Genomic DNA, 23,210 nt, shown 5'->3' on the forward strand with positions numbered 1-23,210 from the left:
TAGACCAGGTACCCAAAGAGGATGTGGTCTCAGAAGAAAATAAAATATAAAATATATCGACCACTTCAAATTTTTCTAGGAAAGCTACCAGACTCTTCGGATAAATGCACATAATTATCGTCAGAATACCATTATAGGCAATTTGTTAATTGGGAATGTATCAGTTCCGAATGAAAGTAAAGGTTTAAAGGCCATTCTGTAGTTATTTCCCTCTGCATAACTTGCCCCTAATAAATAGCTTTGACTAATGAAAACATTTTAGAAACATTTGATAATTATTACAAAAATTGACCATTTTTTAATAAGTAATATCTAAATGGTTATTCAGATAAGATTAATAACACTATAAAACGCAGAAAAACTGTAAACATATTGTTTAGGTATTTATTTATTATTTTATGCAAACATAAATATAGTAAAAATGTCTAAGAAATTTACGTCAAATCTTGTATGTGTCAACGATTACGAAGAATACGCGAAAAATAACTTACCAAATATGTATTTTGGGTACTACTATGGTGGAGCTGGGCAAGAAAAAACTTTGGAATGGAACAAAATACATTATAGCAAGTAGGTAGTATTGATTTGGATGTCGCATTGGTACTTTTTATAAAATAAAAACTAAAAACTAAACAAAGTCTATACTTCTAAATACATTAACATGTTTTGGTTATGTTTTAGGGCTTCGCTATTTTATTTTATCTTATAAACCTTACTAGGGAAGTGGTGATTTTAAGCTACTTCAAAGTGAGCATAGGCTGTAAATTATCATCAATGTCATTAGTGTTATGGCCCTAGTTGAGCCTTGACCTTAGATTATTTCTCCATTCAATCTGATTCTTTGCAGAATAGTGCTAGTCTGTCACACCAATTTTCCTGGCACCTTATCCACACCATCCGTTCATTTTAACCTTGGTCTTGTTGTAGCCTTCTCTCTAGAATTTCTCTCCAGTAGTTCCTATTTATCGCCTTCTTCCGCCAAGCACATATTCCCATATTTCTCATGTCTTCATCGATGTTATCAAGGAACCTTGTTCTGGGTCTTCCTTTTGTTCTCTGACCAATGGGTCTATCAAGGAGCATCTAACTGAAGTAGTTTGTTACATCCGAATTATATGCCCTACCCACCTCAGACGTCATATCTTAACGTATTTTACTAAATCTGGTTTCTAGAATATTATATAAAGTTCGAAGTTATACCGTCTTCTCCACACTACATTTTTATTCATCGCTCCATAGATTCGTCTTAGGTAATGGGCGCAATATGTGAGAATGGTATTTGGAGAGGCGATATAATTTCGAATTGTACGAGAAATATAAAGAAAATATATAGGAGTAGAGGTAAATCAATAATTAGATGGAGGGATGGTGTGGACAAGGACGCGAGGAAGATCTGCACAGCAAACTGTAACGGTTGTCGATGGACACAAGCGACTGGCGAAATAGACTGCGGAAGGTTCAACAAGAGCTCTAGCACCACTGATAATAATGAAACCACTTTTACCAAAAAGAAATCTTTTAATATGCTGTATATAATACCTATGCTTGTTTATGATTTTAGATATCGCATCAAACCAAAATATATGCGCACAATAAGAACTAGAAATTTATCAACAACTGTATTGGGCAAGCCTGTGGCATTCCCCATAGGGATATCTCCTACGGCTTGTCAAAAATTAGCACACTTTGAAGGGGAATGTGCTACTGCAAAAGGTAAATTTGTATCTTTCTATATTTTATCCGGATTTGTATATCGAAATATAATTTTAAGTATGTAGCTATTATTTTTTTTAGCTGCCCAAGACTTAGAAACCGTATTTATATTGAGCTCACATTCTAACTCTACATTTGAAGAGCTGGAAAAAGCTGCACCACATGGAAGAAAATGGTTACAAATGTACCTATTTCAAAACAGGTAAAAATAACTATTTAAATTATATTTGTAGCTCTTAGATCTTCCGTGTTAAGTATTGCTCGTATATGACGAGATGAGGATGAAAACTCCTCAACATCTATTTTGGCCTAAAGAGCATTTAAATATTTTCTGATAAACATGCAACGTATAATTGTCCATGAGCAAAACATTTAAACTCCATGTTGATTCCGCAAACTTCCAACGATTGGCTTATGGCTTTGTGATTTTTGTCGTCATTGCAAAAGCCAAACGTACAAGAAATTGTAGACGCTTAAAACCAAATTGTTAGTCCGTTGGAATCATCAGTTTACCCAGGATCAAGACCTTTTCTCCTTTGTATTTTCCCTTGATGATTGTTACCTCAATGACATTATATATTAACTTTTTCACAGTCAGTCTCTTTCCATTGCCCAGTGGAAATTGATTAATTTTACGCACGAAACTGCTTCGAATACATAATTTCACTTTGATCTTGTTGTAAAAGACTCGCATGTTACTTGTCAATTGTCGTTAAGTGCAGCCACAAATTGGATGATTTTAGGCATGCATTTAGTACGTCTGTAGCAATTAATCGAAGAATAATTGAAAGAGTTGACGAAAGGTGACGAAAATCACCTGATAATAAAATCATGGCTCCACCAAAAATGTTTTGATTGTCACTAATATCTTTCAAAGTTCTGTCCAGTGCCTTCAATGATCTCTTGTGGGCCATTGTAAATTCGTCTTAAACGAATAATTTGTATACTTGTAAAATCTTCGCCATTGCGCTATTCAGAATTTTTACTTCATCCACCTTTTAATAAAGTTATTTTTAATAACAAGAAATTAGGAATATTTTTCTCATCCCTACCGGAGCAATAAAGTTCCAGAATTTCCAGAATTAGGAGTTTTCTTTTATGACGAGTATTTGTAAATACCCTGTATATAGTACACCGTACGTATAAATATAATAAATTCGATTACAAAGAAATGAGGACGTGTTCGAAAAACATTATGGTTAATAGTAAATGTCTATTTAATTTTTTGTTACAAATTTTTATTCAACAAAAACTTTTCATACAGGTCTTTCTTAAACAATGATAGAGACTGTATAATTAACAGAGGCCAATACCAACTTTCTTATTTTAAATACAACATCTTGCATATTATCCAATGTTTGGAAAAGTGTCAAGACTGATATTTTATTTTTATTATTCAGAATATGACCTTATTTAGTTTTAAATCTTTTATTTAATCATAATATATTAGCTAATTATAATATGGCTGATTAATTATTGTCAAGTTGTCATCTTTTAAATTCTCGAACTCAAATTGGCTGATTAATTATTGTCAAGTTCTGAGAATTCACTTGTCTGAAAAACAACATGTTTTTGGGAAACATTTATCAACCCAAACACTTCAGAGTCCTTAAGGAAACGTACCCGTTCTTTGTGTAGAAAGTTTAAAATGTCATTTTAAGCTTAATTTACTGCTATTCACGGAGGTCCTAAGAACAGAAGAACCACCCCAATGGATTCGCGTACATATGTATTTTTTTTCGTATGATCGGCCACTCTACAACAACCTCTCGTCGGGAACGCAAGCAAGCAAACCAGCATCGGGTGTGCATCCCATTTTTACCCTTAGACCTTAGACTCCGAGCGGGGCCCAACCACAGACAAAAGGTAAGTGAATCTCATATAGAATTGACAATAAGATATTAAATCTGCCAATTGTTATTTGAATTACAACATTTTATTTTACATATCCATTTACAAACATTTGCTATTTTTCGCTAATTTATTTACAAACAAATTATTGCATTTTTTCTTCATTATTATTTATCTAATATCATTTAACCAGCGACCTCTTAAATTTTATAATAAACATCCAATTTTTGAATTCTTTAGAATATTGCATACTAATGTATAGGAGATGAGTTAATACTTACAATCTTAAGTAGTTTTTTATTGTTAGATTTTTGGCTACCAGGTTTGAGGCTTACAAAATATGCCCCATCATCAGGCCACGGTACATAGGTCTTTGTTCTAACAAAACCTATAAGCTAAAAACCACATAAAACAAACAATGAACAACTAAATCAGAACAAGAGTTAATATTAAAAAATTAAAATAAAAATAATCCAAGAAGTATAAAGTAAGAGAATTTATTCTATATATAATATTAATTAAATGAGAACTATAAATAACCCTAGTTAAGTGAGAGAAATTGACATAATATACTATATATTAAGACATCAGTGGCATTGGCTATAACCACTCTGATGGAAACTGTACAGTATAGTCAGTCATTAATTAATTAATCGATAAAGGGTTACCGTTGACGGAAAATTAATTAACAAGGATAATGCGAATGACACTGTGATCATTGCAACGACTATAGAAGATCTACAATATCTAATCCAAAGATTAAATATGAATAACGCTAAAAATATGGTATAAACGAATTATATGCTAATGACAAAAATACCACAAAATATACACCACATATTGACAATTAATTGTAATGTGATAGAATAAGTAGAAAAGTACTTCGGAAAAACTTCGATCAATAAAACCATTGATCATACTGCAGAAATAAACAGGCGAATAAAGATTGCCAGATCAGCATTGCTACGAATGAAGTCACTCCTAATGTGTAGAAATCTTAATTTGGAAATCAGACTACGTACCTTTATTTCGATGTTATATATGGAGCTGAGACTTAGACATTAAAAAAAAATGCAATTTAAAACGAATTAAGGGTTTCGAACTCTGGTTAGACCGCAGAGCATTAAAAATATCATGGACTGATAGAATTACAAATAAAGAGGTACTGGGGAGGGTTGGTAAAGAAACAAAACTAATCACCAGTATACAAGAAAACTGGAATACCCAGGCCACGTGATGAGGGGACCAAAATATGAACAAAACATTCAAGGAAGAAGGTCTGTTGGCCGAAGGCAGAATTCTTGGTTGAAGAATATACGTGATTGGTATCAATGCAGATCGATTGACTTGTTTTGAGTAGCAAGTTCAAAAATAAAAATAGCCACTATTATTGCCAACCTCCCTAAGAAAACGGCACTCTAAGAAGAAGACCCCCACGAGTGGGGGTTTTAGGTAGAACTAGTAAACTCTTTTGAATCTTCAAAATTCAGCTTGTCCGTATGCTTTTTGGATCTCTTAATCTATCCTGGTTAAATCTCTGCTGACTTGAATACTTTTTTATTCTGATTAACAAAATAGTCAGAAGTTCCATTCTATTAGTGAAAATATATTCTGTAGCCTATATTAACTAAGACCATAATTCTCTCACCAGGACAGTCGAACTTAAATTAAGAATGACATAAATTAAGAAATGGGAGCTGAAGGATAAAAATCTGAAAGACAAAATACAAAATAAGGGAACTGGGTACGAGAAAGCAGCCGCTGTTGAACAAAACCTTGAAGTACTACATGAAGTTAGTGAGACTATAGTAAAGCAATATCCTGACCAAAATAAATAAAATAGATCATAGGCAAAAGAGGCGCAACGCTCAACATATTAAAAATTACAACATTCAACCAACAATTAAGACAAGGGGGAAACACAGTCAAGAAAAGGGATATACAAAAATATTGAAAGAGATAAAAATGGAAAATAATATACAGAATTAACGATCTATGTACAACTACTGGAAGATAGAAACAAGAAAAAATAAAGTCAGTTCAGAAAGTCATAGACAACAAAAAAATATTAGGCATATTAATGAAATCGAAGATTATGAAGAACCAAGTTTTATAGAACTAGTGAATTGTATCACGAAAGTTTCTGTAAAAAGGGAGACGAGCTAGAGCACTATTATCCTAATACCAAAAACAAGGAGATAACACATTAGGCAAAAATTACCTAGGAATTACCTTACTGAATGTAGCCTATAAAGTGCTGATAAAAATATTAACGAAAATATTAATAACATACACAGAAATAGTAATAGGACGAGGAAATAAATAAGAAACTACTAAAATGGATGACATTCACATATTATAAAAAAATAATAATTATTAGATTTTGCTTTTGCATGTCTTAGCCATATAAGACCTATTCTAAAACGACATTGTGGTTGTATATGTCATGTTTCTGTTCTGGTAAACTTCGTCATAAACATGTATGAAAAAGACTGGGAAAAAAGGAGCAAATGATTAAAATTTTATTTCTGAAACACTACATTGATGATAAATTTTCTAATTCTGTTATGCTCCTCTATATTTTTATAGACATAAGTTGTGTGTGTGTGTGTGTGTGTAGATAGTGGATGGCATTAGAACTTGTCTATTTGCCACAGAATATTTGTATTTTTTTTTTTATTATTATTATTAAGGATAGGATAGGGATAAAAACATGGCCACTCGTTTCTTGTCTAGGGACCCATCAAGACATTTTTATTAAGACAAACTAGACTAGGTCACGGGCAGGAGGTATTAACAAATGGGGTAAAACAGAGGTTTGGATTCTAATTACATAATGTTTGTAAACACATATTTATATACACATATATACATATACACATATTTAACCATATATGAGCTAAATATCTATTTTTGCTTCTAAAACAAACTTGATTAAAAGGTTGTATATTTCTTTTACTTGTTGTGCTAATAAAGTAGGAATGTTAGTTGGTAGACTTACAAACTTTTTCAGTTCTTGGTACAGCATATCTGTATGTGCAGTATATTTTTGACACTCTAAGAAAACGTGATTTATATCGGCTAAAGGTTTTTCTGGACAGTGAGGACAACACGGAGAATCTAAGATACCAATCCTAAACAAATGTGCTGGAAAGCGACCATGATTAAGTTTTAAACGTGATATAATTGATGACTTATATCTATTATAATCCCACGAGTTGATGTAAGGAATGTTCGTCGGTAAAACCGGTTGAAGTTTAAAATAGAGGTTCTCTGATGTAGTTGAAAATTTACTGTACTGAGTTTCCCATCTAACCCTTACATCAGCCTTATATAAATTAATAAGATCTGATGGGTTGCACATGTTTACTTTCAATTCTGAGTCAAGTGCTTTTTTAGCTGCGATATCAACTGCCTCATTCCCAGTTATCCCTGAATGACCTCTAACCCAGACTAGTGTAACTCGTACACCATACTCCTGCAGTTTATATAGACTATTTTTTATAGATAGAAGAATATTTTTATTATAATGATTAAAAGGAGGGCTTTTAATGGCGTTCAAAACTGAGAGAGAGTCTGTTACAATTACCACAGATAAAGGTAAATTCATCTCACACCAATCTAAAGCTTTGCTAATAGCTATAGCCTCTGCACTGAAAATCGATAAATAATAAGGGACTTGATATTGCTCAACATGGTTAATATTAGAAACTAAAAATGCACAGCCTGTTTTAAATCATTTTTTTGATCCATCCGTATAGATGATGATTTTATTCTCTCCTAAATTACAGAGTATAGATTTGAAAATTAATTTTGATAGAAATATATTATCTGGATAGTTTGGAATTATAATGGTTGGTTTAAATATTAAGGCTGCAAAATTGATTTCGTAAATAGGATATTTTTTTTGACTATGTATTAGTTCTTTATGTCTCTCAGTGTCAATAAAAGCATCAGCAAGAGGGGGAGACGTTTTAATTCTCCAATATTTGTTTGTAAGATTCTGGACCACTATATTTGATATTTTTTTGACCATAAATGTACTAAACGTCCTATACTTTATTAGCTGTTTATTAGCTAAGTACTCTCTTCGAAGGCACAAAGGCGGTTCTTGTGCTTCAGCGAGAACTGCACAATTCGGTGACGACATCATAATTCCTAGACTTATTTTAATTGCCTTATATTGAATTCTGTCTAAGATTAATAAGTTTGATTTGCTAGTTAAGGCATAAATAGTACATCCATAATCTATTATTGAGCGGATGTATGACTTGTAAAAAGTAAGAGATATTTTAACATCTGCACCCCATTTATATTTAGAAACTACACGCAGAAGATTGAGCCCTTTCTCACATTTTTGCTTTACGTGTTTTATGTGGCTGGTCCATAGGAGTTTATTATCTATATGGATGCCAAGATATTTATATTCTTTCACTACGGGTATAGTAAAATCACCTATGGTATACAAATCGGGTGTTTTAAGTCTGTGCCTAGTAAGACACATAACCGCTGTCTTTTGCTGTGAAACACTAAAACCCATAGTATGTAACCAATCACGCATGCAGCAAAAAATATACTCTAAATCTGTAATACATCGTTCATATGAACTATGGATAGTATAGAAACAAATATCATCCGCGTACTGTATAACTTTTATAGTGTCATTCATCAAACTATGCAGCTCTGCTGTGTATACATTAAATAAAAGTGGACTCAATATTGATCCCTGCGGCAAACCGTTATATACTGTTCTTGGCCCGTGGAGTACATTTCTGTGGTCACGAATATAAATTTTTCTGTTTAGAAACAAATTTATTAAGTTATTTGATACCTGTTTGCTGATACCCATTTTACACAATTTTGTTTTTAAAATACTCAAATCAACCACATCATATGCACCTTTTAGATCCACAAATAGGCATAACATGTATTTGTTATCAGATAAGCATATTTGTGCATCTGTAACCATATGGGTCAATGCATCTATCGTACTACGGCCTCTCCGAAATCCATACTGTGTAGTGGGTAGGAGAGAATTGCTTTCAATAAAATGTTCTAGGCGAAACTTAATCATGCGTTCAAAAGTCTTGGTCAGACAAGACATTAACGATATAGGTCGATATGATGAGGGTAATTTTGGATCTTTAGATGGTTTTTTAATTAAACATATAACAATATTTTTTTAAATCCTCAGCATAATCTTGTTTTACCCACCAGTTGTTAAAAATTTTTAAAATTATTTGTTTAGCTGAAACTGGAAGATTGTGTAAAATTTTATATGTGAAACCATCCAAACCGGGAGCCGTGCTTCTGGTTTGGTTTAATGCCAAAATTAACTCTGAATAAGTAAAAGTTTTAGACATAGTATCTGAAGTAGAACAAAAATGAAATTTTTTTTGATTGTCTACATTGACATTAGAGACCGAAGGCGGGGCCAGCTGATTCAGAACATCCTCAATTAAATCTTCGTGCAATGGAGGTTTCTTTTGTTTATGATATTTGTTTCTTATAGCTTTTACACAATTCCAAATGTTTGAAAGGGGTGTAGATCTATTGAGTTGATTAAGAAAGGTTATCCAACTATTTTTTTGTTTTAACTTGAAAATGAGTTTAGCCTTTGCTGCGATATTTTGGTAATTTAGATAATTTGTAATATTTCCTTGTCTTCTGAACAATTTAAGTGCGTGGGAGCGACTTTCAGCTATATCAGAACATTCTTTGTCCCACCAATAGGGCCTTGGGACAGAAGGAATGAAAGGTTTTTTAACGGGCGTGGATGCAGATGCTGCCGAAGATATAACTTCAAATAATTTTTTTGTTATTTGACAGTTATCTGAATCATTTAGAGATAAATTTGAACTGATTTCATTTTCAATAAATGCTTGAAAGGCTGACCAATTGGCACGACCGTCATTCCACTTGGTTGCCGGATTGATTTCGATAGATATGGGAGCAATTTGAAGCTGAATCTGAATAGGGTAGTGATCAGAACCTAAAGTGTCTTGATATACGGACCAATTTACCAAATCTGCCAAAAAAGGGGAGATAAGAGTTAAATCAACTGCAGAGTGATTACCATTGGGATTAACTCTAGTGGGCGATCCATCATTTAAAGTTATTAGTTCCAAAAAATCTAAAGCTTCTGTTAAATCCTTTCCCCCGCGATCTTCCGGAATAGGGCCCCACCTGTAATGGTGTACATTAAAATCGCCGCAAAAAATTGTACGAGAGATATCAAACTGTACCAATAAGTTTAACCAATCTTTTTTTGTGGCTGCTATGTCTGAAGGTTTGTATACTGAAACGAAAGAAATATTTATATCTGGAATAAATACTGCACATGCTTCAATGCCCCTTGAAAAATTTTGAATTATTTCACTTTCTTGGTAGTTAATTGTTTGTAAGATAAATATACCAACTCCGCCATATCCGTCATCACGACACCTTTTAATGAAGTTATATCCCTTAATATTAAAATTACTATTAGACCTAAGCCAAGTTTCGGAAAGTATGATAATATCAACATGGTTTTTATTAAGGTAATTTAACAAATTATTTTTATTAGATGTTATTGATCTACTATTCCACTGCAAAATTACTAATTGGTTTTTAATTGTTTGTTTATTAGCCATTTTTAAAGTTAAATCAGTAAAATAGTTTTTCACTTGAATCTGATTCACTATATGTTTCCATGGCATCATTTGGATCACTTGGAACAAACGCACTTTCTACAAAGTCCCGGATATTAGATTCCATGAGAGTATTTGGTGGTAATTGAAAATTTTTTTGAAATTTATTTATGAAGGAGGTAATTAACATTATAGTTTTCTCTTTATAGTCCATAACTTCTTCTCTGTAGGGGTTAGGTATAATGGGTTTAGGTTTTTGACTAGGTTTAAAAGATTTTTTTACAGGCATCGTATCTGGTGTAGGAGAGGTTGGGTGTGTTCGTTTAATTGTTTTAACAGTATTCACTTTAGAAGCTGGTTTTGGTTTTTTAAAAGTACTATTAGATGATGGACTGTCGCCAGAAGTATTCGGTAAAGTTGGAAAATTGTTATCGTTGTTTAAAATAGAGAAACGGTTATTCGTAGCCACCTTCGCATATGATGGATTATTGTATATATTTTCGGCTTCTTTAAAAGAAATGTTTTCAACTGACATAATTTGTTTTATCCCCTTTTGCTTTGCATATACAGGACAAATACGTGAAATTGAGGGGTGGTCGTTATTATTACAATAAATACACAAATTATTTTCTTTACAATCCTCTTTTGTATGACTTGTATCTGTACACTTTTGGCATCTCTCATTTTTTGATTTACATTGTCTAGCTGAGTGGCCATATCTCAGACATTTGAAACACTGTACAACGGGTTGTATGTAAGGTTCAACATGAAAATTGCATAAATTTATTTGTATACATTTTGGAATTTCATTTCCTAAAAATTCTACTATTATCATTTGTCTATTTACCAACACTACGTTTCCATCAGAGTCTATAATTTTTCTTTTCATACGATTGACACTTGATACCTGTTTGTTTGATTTGATAGCCGTTAATAAATATTCTTCAGAAAAGAAAGTATCTACCATCCTGACAACTCCTTTTTTGTGAGTGTAGAATTTAGGTATAAATGCTATTAACTCATTTTTTAATATAACTTCGTGTTTAACTAAACTATTGGCTATTTCTAAGGTATTAAAAATAACCTTTACCCTATTAACTCCTACCGGTTTAATGTCTATTACATCTTTTTTTAAAATTTCATCTTTAAGTAGAAAGTGCCCTATTTTAATTGGAAAAAGTCTCCCTAAATTTTTATTTTTATGTTCCACAAACACATAAAATGGGCCATTATCTCCTGGTCTATAAATGTTATTCATATCTATTTGCTGAACATACCTGCTATTATCACTATCAGTGTTTTTTTCATCGGGCGGCTTATCGCCGCCCGTTTTTTCTGATATCACTTACGCCTTAAAAAACTCTAATATGCTCTCCGTAAATATCAATACCAAAACTAACAACTAATTACACTTCTTATATTTTACAAGAAACAATCACCAGCTAATCCACAAAACTCGAATACGTCCAACCAACTTGACTAACGAATTCGAACTCGAAGACATAAGTTATATATAGGCATAAGTTTTAACAAAAGTTAGCAAAAAAAATATTTACTATGGTAAAGCTACTATTCCTATTGGCTTGAACTTTTAATGTCTTTTAAATCTAATGGAAATAATTGACACATTTTAGATATATATGAATATTTTCCTTGATTTAAAACATATACTTATTTAAATATATTTTAGGGAAATGACTACGGAGTTTGCAAAACTAGCAGAAGAAAATGGATTCGAAGCATTGGTTCTAACCATTGATTATACCATGCCTGGTTTACGAAGACACATTTTAAGAAACGAATTTGTGATGCCACCGTATGCGAAGTAAGTTAAACAATATTATTATCTAACCCGTAAATCTTATAACATAGAGAATTATTTGTATTACTATCCAAACATAAGCATTAATGACAGAGAGGTAAAAAATGCAGAGTAATATTATTATCAAAAAAATTAATTATCAAAGGTTAATTTTATTTAAAAGAAACTAAAATATGACAATTAGCTGATACATAAAACTTATATTTATTTATACCTTTTTAAATTGTTATGAGAGCAAATTTTAGTGTACTAACGATAAATGTTTATTTAGAAAAATTTAACAAAACTACTAACTTCACTGGCTAGTTATTTCTTTTTAAATTATTAACAAAGTTCGTTATCTTAGATTTGAAAAAAAAACATTGTCCTACAAACTTCAAACAATCAAAATTTGGCCTTTGGAAGACACAAAATGGAAGCTGGACAAATCCTGGGAGAAATCAAATCAAATACCAAAACTGGACTTCAGGTTATTCTGGCTGATAACAATATGTGATCATTCTTACTCGGCTGCTTATTTTCCATTTAAAATCATGTAGGCTTACTTAGCCCGCAAGACGCTGTTATCAAATACCTTGACACAGGATAGAGCTCACAACAAACGATGATTAACTCACACTACAAAGATTGCCATCAAACTCAAATCACCTTCTCACCACACACATGGAATTAAGGGAAACTTTGCCGGTTTCAAAACCTCACGAAAACGAACCTTAGTCACCCAGTCCATCCATTGCTCTCCCTTGACTGCTACACTATCTCCCCCTTCCCCGTGTCAAAATCGTACATTATCGTGCCCGATTTAACTCGCGGCTAATCGGATCTCTCTTCGGCGACGCTTTGGACATGAAATTAAATCTTAAAGTACTCGGTATTCAGTTTTTGTGGAAACTTATTTAAATTAAAATGCAATTAGGCGAGGTCAAATTAGACAACTTCGTTGTTAATTTTTGTTTTCAAGTGACTCAGCAAAAACATTTAGAAGTAAACAGTTTTAGGTCGCTGTCATATCATCAATGCTGTCATTAGCCAGGGGCTGATCAAATAAATTTTTATATATTTTATATTCGATATTTAAAGGAAGTAATGCTACAACTTTCAAGAATAAATTAATTTAGTTTGTGCTAAGGTATTTATGAAAATTATTTTTAGCGAATTGCGCATTAAGTCCTTATTCTATCAAGTTATCAGATTTGTGTTTGTATGTTTTAAATATACCAAGTATTAATTTATGCTATACGATTTTGTATTGTTTAAGGTATGTCCTTCTTAAAGGATATCATGAGAGCAACATATTACCAACTTTTGTTAATCTTTCCGATTTAGACGCGGATTGGAGCTACGTTAGATGGTTAACAACTGTCACTAAACTACCAATTGTAATAAAAGGGGTACTTACAGCTGAGGACGCTATTGCAGCAGCAGATGTAGGAGCTTCTGCAATTCTTGTGTCTAACCACGGAGGTAGACAGCTGGATAGTACTCCATCAACGGTATGATATGATATTAAAATAAATAAAATCATAGCTTGATCTTCCAGTGTAAAATTATTTCAGATAGAGGCATTACCAGAGGTAATAAAGGCAGTTGGACATAGAGTTGAAGTGTATATGGATGGAGGAATAAGAGATGGTACTGATGTATATAAAGCTCTAGCTCTGGGAGCTAGAATGGTATTTATTGGCAGACCCGCAATATGGGGTTTAGTTTATGATGGGTCTGAAGGTGTTAAAAATATTTTGAAGATCTTACAAGAAGAACTAGAAAATGCTATGTGTCTCACAGGTACTCATTCTATTTATTATTTATTTTTACTAAATTCACAAAAAAATTATATAATATCATGGAAATGTTATTAAGTCTATATTTTTTAGTTTTTTTTTTGTTGTCATTTTTATTTTGTTACAAGTATTTTCAGGGGATATGTATCTTAAAGTCTTTACTCTATGTTTTTTTGTACTATTTACTCTTCTATAATTTCGCTGAATAGATTTGATATAATTTTTTAATCTCTTAAATAAATTATATACTCAAAACCTTAAGAATAGTGACTGGTTTCACATAATAATCTCAATAAATCAAAAATATAAAAGTAAACGAGTAAAATGTTACGTTTTTAACTAAAAACTATTAGAGATATTAATATTTGCATTAATAAATAGATAAAGATAAAACATTGACTGGTAAAATATCTACCATATAGATGATGGCGAAAAATTCTTTAGGGATGGCGAAAAGGAGCTTTAAAGAAAGATAAAAGAAGAGTCAAGAACAAAAACTGCAATGATCTGTTCAGATCAGACTTAGAAATGAAGATGAACTATGCGGGACGAAGGATAGAGCAGTTAGACGTTGCGGGAAAGGGAGGTGAAGGAAAACCGCGAAGTTGAGAGAGAACGGTTTAAATGAAAAAGATATGATGGACAGGAAGTGAAAAGATATGAGTGGCCAAGAAGAGTAAGGAAAAGCGACCCCCGAAAAGGGATAAGCTGAGGAAGTAGAAGAAAAAGAAAATATCAACATAATAGTATTAGAGCAGTGACTATACCGTTCTGACGAGACCTAAGGAGGTCGAAATACGTATCAGCGATTGTCGCTGCACTGTATCAAAACAAAAATCTAATACCGTCATTCTGTTCTATAATAGTATTTTTTTTTTAATATTTTCATAGGGGTCTGCCAATTTGAACGTAGGTTTTAACCCCCTATTGATGTATGGCTACCATTTCTTCAGCCTATCACATTTCCACATCGATTTAAGGGTGGGCCTTTTGCTATGTTCACAGGTCTGTTGGCTGTCATTTTATATACACTCACCGGCACGAAAAACGGGTACTCCTTGAATTTTTGGTACAATTATCGAAATACACTTTTTTTTTATTGTAACTTTTATGGGCGACTGGCATGTTCTGATAGAGCAATTAGATATATTGTAGATAAGAAATGCGTACGAAAAACTTTTAAAGAGAACTATACTATACCAACTTACAAATTAATACAAAAAAATTAAATAAAACAAATTGGTACTTACTCAATTATCTTCCGCAAATAAAAATAAGAAAACCTGTAAAAATTACTTCTGGATTTAATTAATACCTCGAAGTACCTCCAACGACATTTATTCTTCTGGGCATGTTGCGTTCTGCACATACGGTGACCTCAATATTACAATTGGGGTCATCAGAGAAGAGAGATAATATATTCTGTTCAATTCAGAACTAGATGCTTTCCCCCTTTCGGGGAAATTTCTAAATTCTATTTAAAAATAAGTAAAATCAATAAACAAATTACATAAATTTAATTACAACAAAGCCTTTATATCTGCAATTTAAAATACGCGTGACAAGTGCGTTAAGATAGGTGAATGAATTATCGTAAAAAAAACAGCTGTTTGGAACTAAATATAATACAATGAATATTTATACGTCACACAAACCGTTTTTCTCCGGATGAAATCATAACAGGAATATGCTAGAATATGATACGACAGGCAATAATAAAGTTAATGCAATAGAATACTTTTGTGTATATATAAAGGTAAACGAACCAAACAATAATATAAGTAATATACATAGTTACACATATCAATTAATAGTAAAATAAAATATACAATTAAACTATACAGTAAATACGCTAAAATGAATGTTTATATGTACGTAAAATGTTTGACACACAAGATAAATTTCTTAACAATATGCATATACCAGTAAATAAAACAAAACAAATGCAAAATGTTCAATTGGCAATGTTCAATAGCAATCGCGGCACAGCTGAGATAAAGTTCTAAACAAATATGAAATCTATATACCAAGTAAACTTACTTGATATACGCAGCAACAAGATAAATGGCGTATTGTACCTTACCCAATGAAATGATAGCACCAACCGCTATCGCCAACGACGTCTTCAGCGACGTATAGGAACCACAAAAAGTTGATAATGGACCAGCCACCACCCCAACTCCATTTTAACGACTCTCTCCGTCACAAGATCGAAGCAAAGTGTGTGGTAGGATGCACAACCCTCAACCCAAACCCACGTGTCTGTCGTTTGGGAGACAAAACTCGACTATCATTTTGTAGATGGAATTTGTCCCTTATCTCATACACACGTCTGGTGTTATTTCCCAGATGCCTCGTCTTAGTAGTAGTAAATTAGTAGTTTTTAACACAGCTGTATTTTTGTACGGGCTGTAAGCTGTAATCTTACAATACGGGGAGAATCAAAACTACCATAAAGTCTGTTAATATTATATAAATGTTTATATATCATTGCAAAACTGCAACAGGGCATACCGCTAATTATGTTTAAAACTGCATTATATGCGATTGCTTTCTATTCCTCTAAAAGAGTTACTTTGAGCTTTGAGCTGACGTAAGGTAATAGGAGAAGGTACCTGGTTTCGAATACCAGGTACCTTCATTATTGTCATGCGTCAATTGTGAAGTTTTCTTGAATAAATGTTTAATATGGAGCAACATATTTTTGCAGTATCTTATTTATGTACCTATCAGTGGTCAGATATCCTCTGACAACTTAACGTACATATACGTTACGTTGTAACGGTAATTGTACGTACAATGTACAATTCTGTACGCACCTATGAAGATATACCAGCCCACACTATAACTGAAAGGGGACTTGATGTTGCTAGAAAAGTTCGGGTCTTGTAGCCGGTCTTTGAGCATACAGATTAGTTTTATTAAACAATCTTTTAAAGGTTCGTTCACTAAAATTTATGTTTCTGACATGTTGAAGACCTGTTTTTAACCTCTATAGTAGTTGAATGACGATTTCTTAGTACTGAAGACACTACTGAACGGTCCTATAAGTAGTTCTTCTCTGATGACTTGTTACAATAACGTGCAATGTTATAAAATGACCAAAGGTACGTTGACTTCTTCCATCCTGAATAAGAGCAACAATACATGTGAAAATTTCTGCACTCAAAGAGATTTTGAAATTGCCAACGATTGACACAAGCACGATAATAATAAACACTTTTGACATCAATAAACAGAAATGTCATAGTAAAAACAATGGAAAGTGTGTAGCCTCTTTAAGTCCGTAGTATAACTCTAACACTCAAGAAACAGTAAGATGATAACTTGGTGAAAAAACTGTTTTTGTGCTCCATCGGAGATTTCCTCGTCGTAGCTTTGGATGATTTTTAATAGTTCTTCGGTGGATAATGGTTTTGAACTAAGTTTTACTTTTTCTTGAACACTTTGAAGCTACCTCCTCTGGTGTCTCTGGCCAATCTTTTGAAAGATTGAAAGATATATATGTGAAAGGGTCGATTTTTATGCCGTATTCCGTAAAATACTTTTTTTGTACCATTTTTGCTGTATTCTTCGTTCACAAATTGTTGAGAGCACGAAATATGCCTCAAACTCATAAAACGGTCGTAAATCATAGGCGTTCCTAAGGTGTTTATTCATTAAATAATAATATAATGTTTTAATACTGTTATATATAATATTGATAATATTTTAATACTAATATATTTAGCAAAAAAACAATTAAAACTTTCACGACTAATGTTGGTTATTATATTATATTAATAAAAATAAGAATTTAACCATTAACCATTTTGTAAATAAGAATACCTTATCTCTTTGGATATTTCAATACTAATCTTCGCGTTTAATCACTTTACTAGAAAACCTGGAATTCATATCCGAAGGTACTATTCGTTCCAAGATAATTAAGATGGAATTCCCCAGATTTTTAATAATATAATTATATTCGAAACTTAACTTGAAAGGGTGAAGTTATTACGAACGAAAACAATTTTTTTGTTTAGTACGTTTTTGATCGCATGTAATTTACGGCTCGTCGGTGTTTCCGCGTCTACGGCAGTAATTAGCGTCTCGAATATTTCTTTTGCGAATTATATGCAGTGTGTGAGTGATTTTTTTTATTCCATATACCTACGAACATATACGTACCTTTCGCTCGTGCTCGTTTTGTTGGATTGTTTGTGATGGCTTCATCATCAAGTTTTACACCGGTACTGTTGCGTACGGTCAGTAAGTCTGTCTATTCACCAAGAGAGAAGACTATTGTCCTGAATGTTTACGATGCTCTGGTTTCTCAGAATCCCACAAACACTGTTCGCAACATAGTCGAAAGTTGTGCCAACATGACTGGCGTCATGTTGGCACAACATGACTGGCGTCAGGAGAGTCAACTTTATATAGGTTCCTATCAGAAAGAAAAAAACACGGTATAGCTAACCCAAACACAAACGAACACTTAAAAAGAGGGAAAAAGCCTATTGAAATTGATGAATTTGCCAAAAATGGTATTCGAAGGAAAATTCATGGATTTTTTTTCAAAAAAGAAATACCAAACCTAAACAAAATTTTACAAGAAGTTAGAGACGACCCGGATTTGCCTCATATCGGACGAACTAAATTGTGGCAAGTTTTAAAAGAATTAAATTTCCGGTGGGAGAAATCAGACCGAAAATCACTTTTGATTGACCGGGAGGAGAAGATGATGTTGGAGAAGAAATTATCTAAGATTCATACGACAATTCCGGGCTGAAGAAAGGCCCATCTTCTACCAGGATGAAACGTGGGTAAACTCAGGTCTTACTCTAAAAAAAATTTGGTCAGATAAAAATATATTAAGCTCCAGGCAAGCCTTTATGGAAGGTTGGTCTACTGGTATCTCCCCACCTTCTGGTAAAGGCAGTAGATTAATAATTTCTCACATTGGCAGTGAAAAAGGATTTGTTAAGCATGGTTTGTTGGAATTTCATTCCAAAAGCACAAAAGACTATCACGAGGAGATGACAGCTGATGTTTTCGAAGAGTATTTTGAGCAAATGATTGAACACATACCACCAAATTCAATTATAGTATTAGATAATGCACCTTATCATTCACGACTAGTAGAAAGACTTCTAACGAATGCGTGGAAGAAACAGGATATTCTTGACTGGCTGCGGAATAAGTATCTGCCTTACGAAGATGGAATGGTAAAAGCAGAACTTTTAAAAATTGCCCGGCAACACAAATCTAAGTTCAAGAAATACGTAGTTGACAAAATGGCGGAAAGGCGAAACATCACAGTCTTTAGACTTCCCACCCTACCACTACGAAATAAATCCAATTGAACTCATTTGGGCACAAATGAAAAGTTATGTGGCTAGAAAAAATACGTCATATAAAATACAAGCTGTACGTGAATTGTTATACGAGTCTTTATAACATATTACAAAACAAAACTGGAAAGATGCAGTAAGACATGTAATAGAAGAAGAACAAAAAATGTGGGATCTTGATAACATAATTGATGCGACCGTAGAGATTATTAACCTAATTATTAACCCTCAAGACGACTCGGATTCCGAAGTTGATCCTATTTATTTTGAATTTGAATAGTTTTCTAATCGTAATTATATAAGGTAAGTAATAGTAGTTGTAATCGTAAGGTATTAAAGGGGAAAGGCGCAAAATGTCGCCTGTCAAAATGTTCAATGTGTTTTAAATGTATCCATTTTTTTTTCAAATCCTGAGAAAACTAAAAAGCATTTTTGAAAAATTTAAAGACAGAATGAAATATTTTTTAGAATAAATAAAAAGTTTCTTTTGCATGCAATATTTTCAATTAAAAATTATACTATATTTTCTCTTTTATTTTCACCCCTGTTACATAACATATTAAAATAAACATTGTAGAAGTTTTCAGGGACTTTCTGCCCTGAGTAATAATGTAATCTTTCATTCTGCGTTTAAATTTTTCAAAAATATTTATTAGTTTTCTCCGGATTCGAAAATAATGGATACATTTAAAACACATTGGAAATTTTGCCAGGCGACATTTGGCGCCTTTTTCCTTAATTAAATAAATGTATCTTTTACAAATGGCAAGAAACTTTTTATTTTTGAATAAAATAAATAAGTTTTATTAAAAAATACAATTTACATAAGTACAATTTAAAAAATATATTTATTTAGTTCAAATAAATGTTTCAATCATATACTCTACGACACTGGTCGTTCATCTCTAACCATTCAAAATACCCCCGTAATAGGATTATAAGGTATTGTATTTCTTCAGATATAAGGTGGGTTAGTCGAAAACGTCTTAAACCGTCAGTTTTAGGTTGGTTTTTACTATTATATCGTATTACCTATCCTCTCTGTATTTCAGTTTTCTAATTAGGGTTAAACTTGTAGTGAGCTATTAACAAATTGTGAACCGACTGTAGTATTTCACACTGACTTTACAGACGATTTTTTATATTCTTGGCGATTGACTTTTTTCATGTTAAAGACATAATCCTTGAGAATTTTTGTTAGTTCCGTTATGATAGTACATCTTTCAACCGTCAAATTTGTCACCTGTAGGAACTCCGAAAATTGGTTCCAAATAAAGATTCTGGACCTCTGCGTGTTCAATGGGACATTTTTCGAAACCAATTTTTTTATTTCTTTACCTGACTGGCATCCAAATCTTTGTTTTTCGTTTGGATTCATTATATCTGTCCAACATTGATTACGCCTCAATGACGTTTGTCTTACTGACAACAATAGAATTGCCAGACACTTTCGTAAAGGATCTGTCATATTTTTGTCGCTGAGAAATCACGTGCGGGAAAGAGTATTAGTCAGTAGGAAACGTGGCGTTGCTATGATGTTTTATCAGTTGAAAATATTCTAGTAAAATAATCCCGCAGAGTCACTTTATGAAGTTTGTTGCACTTATTTACTAAAACCCCGTATATTATACAGATATGTATTATTCAAATGGACTAAAAAACATTATTTTGAACATCTGTAACTCAGAAGCAATTGATTTCTAAGTCTTGGGACACTGAGAACTTTGGATCATAATGACCAAATCTACAATACTGCTACAATCTACAAAACTGAAACCACTTTTATATATGAAACCGGGGTCCGTTGTAAAAAACGGAAAAAAAAATCAAAAGGTCAGGGCAATTTCGTTAGAAATTGTAAGGGTGTATGTTTTTCGTGCCGGTGAATGTATAATGTTTTTTTTTATTATATGTATTCTAGATATTTCTACATATTTTTATTTCTAAGATACTAGATATGAAAAAGTAGATAAAACCACTTTTAGAAAACAATACATTAACATTGAAATTAAAATCACAAAATCATTGTGTTATTTATGTTTAAACATTGTGAGTTTAAAAGAAAAAAAGTTTAGATACCTTTTTTACTCGTTAATTTTTAATTTAGAAACTCTACAAAATAGGGAAAACATACACAAATAAATAAAATCGTAAAAAATGTATTCTTATAAGTGATTCTATAAATATCAAAGATCAGATGTAATAATTTTGCCAGAGAACTGTAAAAAACAAATAAAAGAATTTTTTTTTATTTCAACTTTAACGTGCTCGGCTACTATGGCCACTTACACAGGTACTATAACATGAATTTTCATTACACAAACATTAAGTGTTACATTAAGAATATGTTACAATAATACGGAATGATAATAATATGTTATAAAATGTCTAAATTAAAATATAATTATATTTTTTGATATAAGTGTTCATCTCTAAGGAATTGTAGCACAGCTTTTATTTGGTCAGGGTTGTTTAGGATATCTCGTACTTCACTTTTGAGTTTGTATTGTAATCTTCTGGCCGAATGTTGGTGGCATTCAGTGAGAATATGTTTGATTGTCAAATATGATTGGCAGATTTGACAGGAGGGACGGATGCTAGAGGACATTAGGTAGCCGTGTGTGAGTTTTGAATGTCCTATCCGAAGTCGTCTTATCACAATGAGATCTCGTCTTGAGAGGGCTGAATAGTTAAATGTAGGCTGACTGGTTATTGACGGTTGTATTTCGTGTAAGATCGAACGGTTAGAGTTCCAATGCTGCTGCCAAAGGAGTCTAGTTCTTCTTTTAGTATATGATTTTAGGTCCTTACAAATTTGAATTTTATCGGTGATTTCAGGTGATGCTGTAGCAAGTTTAGCATAGTGATCTGCAGTTTCATTGCCTTCTATACCAATATGAGATGGCAGCCAGATTATGGTAACTGTTATGTTTTGGGACAAGATAATTTGGTAAGAGTCTAGGATCTTTTGGACGATTGGATGATCGGTAAATATATTTTTGATAGAATGGATTGATGCTAAAGAGTCTGTGCATATGGCAACCTGCTTATTAGGTGGAGATATATGGTTAAAAGCTTGCAATATACTAAATAATTCGCCAGTATGAACGCTGCTTTAGGTCGTATTTATTGGTATCTATAATGTCTTTAAATGCATTTATAATGATCTGTTTCGGATGTTTATTTTTATCGAATTTGGTGAGTGAGGTGTTAAATTTGGGCGTGGATATGATCCAAGGTGGAGATGGAGGGGGATAAAGAGGAAGGGTATGTGTAAGAGACATATCATTAAGTGTCTGTGCTAAAATTAGTGGAATAGGTTTTATTGATGGTAAGGAATTGGTATTGTAAGGTAAATAAAAGAATTTAAAAAGTTTATAAAACTACAAAAGGCAAAGTTTAAAATAGCGATCATTAAGATATACAATATAGCCCAAAATAAACAGTACTGAACTTGTAATTATTTTATTGTTTTAAAAAATACATATTATTGACACTTTATAACATATTCTAAATGAACTCCTCCACTCTCAAAACAGACATCATACCGATATTCCAAATTTCTCGTAATGTTATGGAATAAACGTTGTCTCAAGTCCACGAAGAACGCTCTAACAGCATCCTTTAACTCATTGATGGTTTGTAATGCCCGTTTAAAAACGGCAGTTTTAGCCATGCCCCAAATGTATGCGTCTGGAGATGTTAAGTATAGAGAATGTGCAGGATAGAGGAAGTCAGTAAATCGTGAAATGAATTTGTTTGGAAAATGTCCCAGAAGAAATTGACGAACTGCGGCAGCAGTCTGGCAAGTTGCTCCATGCTGCTGGAAAAATTGGTCTCGAAATGCCAAATTACGTGCACTACAAAATTTACGTAGATCAGGGATAAACCGTGTTAAAATTTGTATGTACCTCTGTTGGTTAAGTGTGACTTGCCTACCATTTTCTTCGATAAAGTATGGACCAATGATTCCGTGTCCCAAAACTGCACACCAGACACTCACTTTTGTGCTATGTAAAGGAACTTCTTGAACTTCATCTGGTCTGGCAGAGCTCAGAAATCGATTTGTGCGACGATTTAC

General features: G+C 32.6%; 1 protein-coding gene across 1 annotated transcript; it reads left to right on the forward strand.

The window, feature by feature from the left end:
* Window positions 1-411: 411 nt before the first annotated feature.
* Window positions 412-22,069, forward strand: LOC140447809 (2-Hydroxyacid oxidase 1-like). The gene is made up of 7 exons (XM_072540681.1): window positions 412-570; window positions 1,562-1,713; window positions 1,795-1,915; window positions 11,884-12,018; window positions 13,274-13,508; window positions 13,572-13,800; window positions 21,968-22,069. Exons 1-7 carry the CDS (start codon window positions 422-424, stop codon window positions 21,991-21,993), a joined length of 1,047 nt encoding a protein of 348 aa, XP_072396782.1. The 5' UTR covers window positions 412-421; the 3' UTR covers window positions 21,994-22,069.
* The last annotated feature ends 1,141 nt before the right edge of the window (window positions 22,070-23,210 follow it).

This window comes from Diabrotica undecimpunctata, chromosome 1 (assembly GCF_040954645.1).
Source record: "Diabrotica undecimpunctata isolate CICGRU chromosome 1, icDiaUnde3, whole genome shotgun sequence".
Lineage (NCBI taxonomy): Eukaryota > Metazoa > Arthropoda > Insecta > Coleoptera > Chrysomelidae > Diabrotica > Diabrotica undecimpunctata.